The 9,398-nt window shown below is 37.8% G+C and overlaps 3 protein-coding genes across 3 annotated transcripts; all 3 read left to right on the top strand.

Annotated features, from left to right (window-relative positions):
• Nucleotides 1–3: 3 nt before the first annotated feature.
• Nucleotides 4–733, top strand: boca (LDLR chaperone boca). The gene has a single exon (XM_068289970.1). It carries the CDS (start codon nucleotides 68–70, stop codon nucleotides 611–613), a length of 546 nt encoding a protein of 181 aa, XP_068146071.1. The 5' UTR covers nucleotides 4–67; the 3' UTR covers nucleotides 614–733.
• A 726-nt stretch (nucleotides 734–1,459) lies between these two features.
• Nucleotides 1,460–6,752, top strand: LOC137577955 (prolyl 4-hydroxylase subunit alpha-1-like). The gene is made up of 5 exons (XM_068291558.1): nucleotides 1,460–1,587; nucleotides 1,653–1,855; nucleotides 2,145–2,488; nucleotides 6,366–6,531; nucleotides 6,592–6,752. Exons 1-5 carry the CDS (start codon nucleotides 1,460–1,462, stop codon nucleotides 6,711–6,713), a joined length of 963 nt encoding a protein of 320 aa, XP_068147659.1. The 3' UTR covers nucleotides 6,714–6,752.
• Nucleotides 6,753–6,892: 140 nt separating this feature from the next.
• Caf1-105 (chromatin assembly factor 1, p105 subunit) lies at nucleotides 6,893–9,393 on the top strand. The gene is made up of 2 exons (XM_068290055.1): nucleotides 6,893–7,596; nucleotides 7,657–9,393. The coding sequence occupies exons 1-2, from the start codon at nucleotides 6,977–6,979 to the stop codon at nucleotides 9,308–9,310; spliced, it is 2,274 nt and encodes a 757-aa protein (XP_068146156.1). The 5' UTR covers nucleotides 6,893–6,976; the 3' UTR covers nucleotides 9,311–9,393.
• Nucleotides 9,394–9,398: the final 5 nt, after the last annotated feature.

Genomic DNA, 9,398 nt, shown 5'->3' with positions numbered 1-9,398 from the left:
TGAGCTTGCCATTCAACCCAGTTGGAATTTATATTAGTTGATGAATTTTTTATTAAATTAATTTAACATGCTGGCAAGGTGGATACTTGTTCTCTTGGCCCTAATGCCTGTGCTGGTATTAACCAAGAAATTTACCAAAGATGAGGACAAGCCGGATTGGGCTAAAAAGGACATACGCGATTACAGTGAAGCCGATTTAGAGCGTCTCCTTGACCAATGGGAAGAAGATGAAGAACCCTTGGAGCCGGATGAGCTCCCCGAGCATCTGCGTCCGCAACCTAAGCTCGATTTATCCAATTTGGACAGCAAGAATCCTGAGGAATTGCTCAAAGTTTCGAAAAAAGGTCGAACTCTAATGACTTTCGTGTCAGTGACAGGCAATCCCACACGCGAGGAAGCCGATGAGATCACCAAACTATGGCAAACTAGTCTCTGGAACAATCATATACAGGCTGAGCGCTACATGGTTGATGATAATCGTGCCATATTCCTCTTTAAAGACGGCGAGCAGGCGTGGGAGGCCAAGGATTTCCTTGTGGAGCAAGAACGCTGCAAAGGCGTGACCATTGAAAATAAGGAATACCCAGGAGTGCACACCAGAGACGAACTGTAGACATATATGGAAACCCACAACCTATTTACTATCCTCATATGTAAAGTATTTTTAAGTGCTAAACTGATCAAATTGAATTCTGAATTAAAATGAAATGTAATTTTATAGAATTTTTCAAAATCTAAGCCCGCATTTACTTACTTTTAAAGTCTAAATTGAAAAGAAATAATTTGTGTAATTTTATTGTAAAAGTTTTTACACCGAGATATCGTAAATTCAAACAATTGTAGTAAAGTTATCTTTAAATTTCCACTCTCTCATGCCGTAATCATGTTTCCAATCAATTGGTTACAGAAAAACTCGAAAATGTAAAAAACGTTTAACCCAAATTCAGTTTGAGTTCAGCTAGCAACATAAAAGAATGAAGTTTACTCTAGTATTATTGACTTTATTATTTCCATCTTTTTGTCGATCGCAAGATTATGATATATACTTTTCGTCATCCGTATCGGAAATGGTTTATTTGCAACGTTTAAAATATTTACTTATTTCCGATTTGCAAAATTATGCCAAGGAAATGAAAAGCAAATTAGGAATTGTAAAGAAGTTAGTTATGTGTGAATTAAATTGTTCTTAGATTTTCTATCCTTAAAAAAACGATTTTTGTAGAGCCATTAATTACTTGGAGATTAAACTTAAGTGTTTAGAGGTGAATGTAAAGAATGATGAATATCATGGGATCAATCATTTTATAAGTCTAAGAAGCCAATATTTGGATTGGGCCCAGTGGCTAAGTTTAATGACAAAAGATGTGGCAACAGGTGAGAGAATTAAGTAACTTCATATGAATCTCAGTTAAATGGCCAGGTTTTTCCTATTGCAGACGCTCAAAAACATATTCAAGAAATGCGACCAAATTTTCCCATACGTGAGGATTATAATGATGCCTTGGACAGTGTGTTACTTATTTTGGACGTTTATCTAATTGAGCCAAAGGATTTTGCCAAAGGATTGCTCAATGACAAACAGTACAAGTAACTATACAAAAAAATTTGAAGTGTCAATCTTCATTAAAGAATTGGTATCATTACTTCTCCAGCTCTAGTCTTAATGCTTTGGACCTGTACGCACTGGGTCAATATGCTTTCAAGAACAAATATTATAAGGATGCACATAATTGGTTGTACTTAACTTGTGTCTACTTTATGAATGCGGAAGAAGCTCAGATAAATTACTATAAGGTTTTGGGCTTACATGAAATGGATTTGTCACAGATTTATGCCATGAATCTACTAAAAATTAGTAAGTACAACAAGTAACAAAAGAACATTTCAATAGATTTTTAATTTTTCTTTATCTGTAGATAATAAATTCTTAGCTTGGATTGTCGTTGAAGAAGGTTTATGGCATGCACCCCATTATCTCAAAATGAAGCTAATTGAAAAAGATTTCTACAAGTTGACAAAACCGGAAAAGTCCGACGAAAGAACATATTTGAAAAACTTTCAGAACTGTTGCCGTGGCGAATTCGAAAATCCAAAAGGATTGAGTTGTTACTATGATTCTAAAGACGAACCCTTTCTATTGTTAGCTCCCTTTAAATGTGAAATTTTGAACGACTTGCCATTTGTGGCAATCTATCATGATATTATATCTGATCGCGAAATCGAGGAACTTAAACGGATAGCTGTGCCTACGATAAAACGTAGTACCGTCTATGATTATGCAAAGGAAACAAATGTGCCTGTAAATTATCGTACTTCCAACAGTGTTTTTTTAAATAATAATGATAGCTATGTGGTGGATATTTTAAGGCAACGTGTATCAGATATGACACATCTAAATGTCTTTGCCAATAGTTCAGATCAATTGCAGGTAATGAATTATGGATTAGGTGGCTACTTCAGGTCACATTTTGATTTCTTCGGAAAAGATGTAAGTATGTTTTCTACTATATATAGAGCTTTAGATATATTTATTTCGGTAAATGTTTACTATTACTACTCGGGCCCAAAACGCCCTTAAACTACATAATTTTGGTATCAAACGAAAGAGAAAAATTCCACGAGCACGACCTCAGGTGCGCCTTCGCGATTTATTTCGTAGTTTTTGTGTAATTAACAAAAGAAAATTGAGTTTTTTAGCGGGATAAAAGCTAAAAATAGGTGAATCTAACTGTTTCCAGCTAAAATAGTGTGCCCAAATGTTACGACAATGTTGGAAAGCGCGCCAAATGGCGTTGCCAGATACCAAATTTTCTGGTATAAAATTGGCGCCATATTTAAATTTTTGCGGCAAATTCAAATGGATTGTTGACAATTTGAAAATTTGTATTTTTACAAAAGACAATTGGCAGAAATTTATGTATGTATATAATAGTGTGTTATTTGCTATATTTCAGTGCAATTAGGTTTATTTAATGGGCAATGACGTAAAGTTAAAGGTTGAAGATGTTTACCTACATATATATTTACCTTAATGGAATTTTGAATTTAAATAAAAAAAAATTGAAAATAGAAAACAAGCCTGGTGTTTAACAATTTGATCGCGTTATTATCAAACCTTCTTGTGTCGGAATGACAGCCATTAAAATTCAAATTAATTAAAAATTCTTTTAAATATTATTTATTTTGATATCAATTAATTGAAACTCAAGGATTTAATATTTAGTACTTCCAAAAATTGAAATTGAGATAAATATATTTTTAATTAATTTGTTCGTGGTATCCTAGCACTGCAACGATAAAACATTTTTATTAATGTGTTAGTTAGGCTAAAAATAAGATTATTTGGCTTCATTTAAAATTGAGCAAATTGATATTGAAATTCTATTCCACTAATATGCTTGGAAAATTTCAGACCTTTGTAATTAAATTGAAGCTTATGCCAAAAAATGTCAAACTGAATAACAATATTAGATTGCAATTTAGCAGCTTGGTCATTTGCAGAGGGCATTCTATATATAGTCATATATCCGACTCCAATACCCAATAACATATAAATATTTCGGCCCCTAAAAATCATAACGTAAACAATTGTCCCCCTCAAAACCAAAGCGTATGAACGCTAATCCATAAAAATTAACATAAACAATCGAACACTTGAAGTAATAATTGTCCCCCTCAAAACCAAAGCGTATGAACGCTAATCCATAAAAACTAACATAAACAATTGAACACTTGAAATAATAATTGTCCCCCTAACAACCAAAGGCGTGAGAACGCTAACTCAGCATTTAAAGTCGGACCAATCAAATCGTCGAAGTATCAACCACGCCACCAAAGGGCTCCCAAATTTAGCTATAAATATAACCATAAGACATTTTTGTAATTAGTTCTAAGTTTCCTTTCAAATAATAAAGTACGTTACTTAACTCACGAAAAATATCTTTTTTTTCCTTATCGAGAAAATCGAATATTTAATTATATGTATGTATGTGTTATATGCACATACATACATACATATATAGCATGTACCACGTGCTAATTTTTTTTTTTAATGAATTCGTGTTGATGTCGACATACTGACGAAAAGAACCGCCTTTTTGTCTCTTTTTTATGAATTGACTCAATCATAACGCATACACTGACACTTTTGAATTGGAGACTTTTTGGTCAGCGTATGCGTTATGATTGAGTCAATTCATACAATATTTTCTACATGCAAATAAGAACGAGTGAAAGAGAAGATAATGGAATTTCTACTCTCCAAAAAACATTCCGATCGCTTCTAAACATTTTTCAATCACTTCAAATTTAACCATGGCGTGCGACGGATGCAAAGTAACGCTCTTTAACTTTGTCAAAATGACGGATGATGAATTGCTCGGATTTTTGTTTGGTCATGGAGTACCAAGGAGGACAGTAAAATGTACCTCCTGTGGTAATCCAGCGACATTGAGCAAGGAATTTAATTTCCGATGTCAACGTCAACGCCGATTCGTAGAGAATCGGCGTCAAATTATTAAAAGGTGTACATTTTTTGAAAGTATTAGGAAAGACACGATTTTTGAAAAATCAAATTTAAGTATGGGAAAGATCTGCTACCTTATAGCGCTTATGGTAACGGCTAATATGGAGCAGAAGTTCAATAAAGATGAGCATGGGATGTCCAGTAGGACAATTGTCCAATGGAAAAAATTTATTCGGGAGGTGTACCTAAAAATGGTAGAAGAAGAAATGAAGGAAACACTGGGGGGTGAAGGCCGAATTGTTGAAATCGACGAGGCAAAATTCGGGAAGCGGAAATATAATAGAGGTAGAGTTGTTGAGGGCCAGTGGGTTTTCGGTGGGGTTGAAAGGGGAACGCAACGATGCTTCCTTGTCGCTGTCCCCAACCGCACCGCAAAAACCCTCCTTGAGGTAATTAAAAATTACATAAAGCCAAACACGACCATTATGTCGGATTGTTGGAGGGCATACAACTGTCTGGATGATGAAGGGTTCGTGCATCAAAGCGTAAACCATTCAAAAAACTTTGTTGATCCCGACACAAATGCACATACCCAAAACATCGAAAGAATGTGGCGAGACGCACGGTCGGTTATACCGCACTACGGCCGTCGTCTCGACCACTTTGATGGGTATATAGCGGAGTTCCATGTTAAAAGGAAATATAAAAACCATACACATCGGTTACACCATGTGTTCACTACAATTGGGCAAATGTGCAAATCAGGCACATTTAAGGAATTGTTGCCCTTAGATGAGGCATTGGCGGCACTGGATTTGGACCAGTCCAGTTCCTCCTCTTTGGGCAATGATTCCGATACCCAATCGTAGTGAATACGTGGTGTAACCTCAACTCCGCTATATACTTATGTTTTGGGTATGTGCTTTTAGGGATCAAAGTTACGCTTTGATGCACCCCCTTCACAGTCCAACAATCCGACATAATGATAGTGTTTGGCTTTATGTAACGGTCCTTATTACCTCAAGCAGAGCTGGCCCTCATTTCCGTTTCCCGAATACACCCCCCAGTAACAGGTATACCTCCCGAATAAAGACATCCCATGCTCATCTTTATTGAACTTCTGCTCCATATTAGCCGTTACCATAAGCGCTATAAGGTAGCAGATCTTTCCCATACTTAAATTTGATTTTTCAAAAATCGTGTCTTTCCTAATACTTTCAAAAAATTTACACCTTTTAATAATTTGACGTTGACATCGGAAATTAAATTCCTTGCTCAATGTCGCTGGATTACCACAGGAGGTACATTTTACTGTCCTCCTTGGTACTCCATGACCAAACAAAAATTCGAGCAACTCATCATCCGTCGTTTTGATGATTTTTTTTTTTTGAATTTTCCTATTTTTGGTTTTTTTTTTCATTTTTAATTTTATTTTGAAATTTTATAATTTTTTTATTAATATTTTAAGATCTAATTTTAATCAGTATTTTAAGTCTTATTTTTAAGTAATATTTTTTTCATTTTTTTTCTAGCAGTACTGAGTTGGGGGAAAAAAAATTGAAATTAACAATACGATTTGAATTGCCCGCCAAAAAAAGCACTGTTCAAAATACGCGCCAAAAATCAAGACAGTCTGGCAACGCCAAAACCTAGAATAACTGCGTTAACCAACACTAAAACTCAAGTTATCGATTTTTTTAGCCGTTTTTTATTTTCCAACACTAAAATCTCGAGTAGTAATAGTAAACATTTACCTTTATTTCGTGTCATTTGATTTCTATTAAAGCATGATAAATACAAAATGTATGGCGATAGGATCCTTACAGTCCTTATTTACGTAAGTACATTGACAGCAAATAATATATATTTGGCTAATTATGAACAATTTAATCTAACTCAGATGACAAATGTGCAACAAGGAGGAGCCACCGTTTTTCCACCTCTTAGAATTACGAATTTTCCAAAGAAAGGCTCGGCATTGATCTTCAGCAATTTGGATAATAATATTTCCCCCGATCCGAGCACATTACATGCTGGTTGTCCCGTGCTGTTTGGCAGTAAATGGGGTAATGCTTTGTTTAGTGATTTCATTTTATTTCTTTATAATTAATTTTGGTTATTTTCAGCGGCAACAAAATGGATTTACAGCTCGGAGCAAATGTTCCGTAAGCCCTGTTTGCCGCCAAATCAACTAAAAGCTTACGATACGCAAGTCATAGATTTTGTTCATCAAATTTTAGGTTTATAAAGCCCAAATATTAATTTACTTTAAAGGTACAATACAAAAAAAAAATTTTCAACAAAATTTGAAATACGTTACATTCTTATTTTCGTTTTTCAACACTACAAGCGTGATATTTCGTGGTATTTCGATTAGTTTATCAGTTCCGTCGATACTATCGATGGCGCTATCGATGGAATTCCCAGCTCTATTTAGGCGCCAAATCTACTGCATTAGTCGAAGAAAAATTTGCGTTTAGAATAAGTAAATAACAAAAACAGAAAACAAAAATGAAGTGCAAAATACCCGAGATCTCATGGCATAATCGTGATCCTGTACTGAGTGTAGATATACAGTACAAAGGAACGGGTTTGCAGTCATCGACCATTTGCCGTTTGGCTTCGGGTGGCACCGATGCCCATGTTTTAATCTGGTACCTGAATCGTCGTAAAGGGGGGGAGTGCGACGCCGTTGAGTCCGGGGGAGACGGAGACGTTGGATTAGAGCTGGCAGCTGATCTGTCGCGTCACCAACGGGCAGTAAACACCGTGCGATGGTCTCCCAACGGCGAGCTATTGGCATCTGGCGATGATGAGAGTGTAGTGTTTATATGGAAACAGAAGGCCGAGCACGAGGTGATCAATATAGTGGATGCCGATGGTCACGGCAGTCAAGATAAGGAAGTGTGGCTAACTTTGAAGGTGCTGCGTGGTCACCGAGAGGATATTTATGATTTGAGTTGGTCGCCAAATTCGTTGTTCCTGGTGACTGGATCAGTGGATAACACAGCCATGTTGTGGGATGTTCATAAGGGAAAATCTCTGGCAATATTAGATGATCATAAAGGATATGTCCAAGGCGTAGCCTGGGATCCATGTAATCAGTACATTGCTACAATGAGCACGGACAGGTGAGTAAAACATACATAATTTATCCGAGAGAATTGATTTGTAATAATTTTTGACTGCAGGCACTTGCGCATCTTTGATGCCAACACCAAGAGGATAATTCACAGAGTCAGCAAGTCGACGTTACCTGTTAAAACGAATCACGAATTGCATGAGAAGAGTGTAAGGCTCTATCATGATGGCACTTTGCAGACATTCTTTCGTCGGCTAAGTTTTACTCCAGATGGCAAACTGCTTATAACGCCGGCTGGAATCACAGATTATGATGGCGTTTTAAAGCCTACGAATACTGCCTATGGCTTTAGTCGATATGATCTGTCTCGTCCGGCCTATGTGCTCCCCTTTCCCAAGGAATACGCTGTCGCTGTGCGATGTTCTCCTGTTTTGTACCGCCTTAGACCGTACAATGAGGAGAAGAATCCACCCATTATAAAATTACCCTATCGTATGATCTATGCTGTGGCCACAAAGAATTCGGTTCTCTTTTATGACACACAACAGCAAGTTCCCTTTGGTATCGTCTCCAATATCCATTATACTCGACTCACTGATCTCACCTGGTCAGCTGATGGTGAAGTGTTAATTGTCTCCAGTACCGATGGGTTCTGTTCGCTGCTGACATTTGAAGCCGATGAATTGGGTGAACGGTATGAGGAAATGGAAGTAGTGCTGGAAGCTGCTTTTAAATCCTCAGAGAACATTCCACCGTTAAAGAAAAAGAAACAGAAAGTAATGAGAAAACCTTCAGCCGATGAGCCAGCTCAACGAAAACCGCTAAAGGAAAAGATGGCTGCACAAAATAACATTAAAGAGAAGGAAACCGACATTGAAGACGACAATGAGAATGACTCGTCACGCCAAAGTTTTTCTTCATCCAGTTCGAGTAGCCCCAAGGCAAAGCAGATTGACACAAATCCGGCGGATGACAAGCCGAAGCCCATTGCTATAAGGCGTTCACCGCGTAAAGTGTCTGTCACCCCCACACCAATAGCCATCAGGCGATCTCCACGTAAAACAGATGAAGCTTCGTCTATAAACATAAAGCGAAAGGCAAGCTATGAGCCAGATAAACCCGTACAGCCTCCAGTTGTGGTCCTTCTTGACAAGCAGATCATTAGTTCGGAGGAGAAATTCGAGTCACCTGAAAAGAAATGTCGACCTGCCACACCCATTCAGGTGCGAAGGCAGCCTCGTACACCTGGTAGCAGCAGCACCAGCAATTTTCCACTGACACCACAGGCCTCCAATCAATCTGCCGCCACCGCCAAACAAGCCACTCCCATTGCGATAAGGCGTACGCCGCGTGTGCATATCGATTTCCCTGCCCCTGTGAATGCTCCAGTCGTGGTTGAAGAGGCCATGGATGCCTGGCCACTGGATGAGGGTCTTGCTCCTTTGCCCAAGGAGGTTAAAAAAGCAGAAGAAAAACAATTGGAAAAGACAGCAACACCACTTGCCCTTAATGAGGTAACCACAGAGCATACTGAAGATATACGCTTGGTCTACGAGGACACACAAGAAGGGGACGGAAAAGAAGATGTTGCAACAGTGGTCAAAACACCATTAAAGGCAGGCACTGCGGTGGCGGCGACAAAAGCAGCGACGACAACAGCAGCAACCACACCAAAACCAGCTACGCCTAAAAACAAAACACCACGACGGGTTTCATTGCAAACCATTTCGACACCAAAATCAAAAAAGAAACTGCTGGACTAGCTCCATACAAGCGCGCATTCAGCAATTCTAAATTATACAAGATTTATCAGAAAATAAAAGAAAAAAAAGATTCTCTCAGAACAGATTT

This window comes from Drosophila tropicalis, unplaced genomic scaffold (genome assembly GCF_018151085.1).
Source record: "Drosophila tropicalis isolate 14030-0801.00 unplaced genomic scaffold, ASM1815108v1 contig_593, whole genome shotgun sequence".
NCBI classification, from domain to species: domain Eukaryota; kingdom Metazoa; phylum Arthropoda; class Insecta; order Diptera; family Drosophilidae; genus Drosophila; species Drosophila tropicalis.
The sequence above is the reverse complement of the archived record's forward strand: the minus strand, read 5'-3'. Positions and strand labels throughout refer to the sequence as shown.

What these genes read in the sequence shown, in the direction of transcription:
- LOC137577955 (XM_068291558.1), top strand. Translation starts at nt 1,460, where the DNA reads ATGCGACCAAATTTTCCCATACGTGAGGATTATAATGATGCCTTGGAC. An exon ending in CTCAATGACAAACAGTACAA is followed by an intron (nt 1,588 to 1,652) that starts GTAACTATACAA and finishes TTACTTCTCCAG; the next exon opens with CTCTAGTCTTAATGCTTTGG. An exon ending in CATGAATCTACTAAAAATTA is followed by an intron (nt 1,856 to 2,144) that starts GTAAGTACAACA and finishes TTCTATTGTTAG; the next exon opens with CTCCCTTTAAATGTGAAATT.
- boca (XM_068289970.1), top strand. Translation starts at nt 68, where the DNA reads ATGCTGGCAAGGTGGATACTTGTTCTCTTGGCCCTAATGCCTGTGCTG.
- Caf1-105 (XM_068290055.1), top strand. Translation starts at nt 6,977, where the DNA reads ATGAAGTGCAAAATACCCGAGATCTCATGGCATAATCGTGATCCTGTA. An exon ending in GCTACAATGAGCACGGACAG is followed by an intron (nt 7,597 to 7,656) that starts GTGAGTAAAACA and finishes TTTTGACTGCAG; the next exon opens with GCACTTGCGCATCTTTGATG.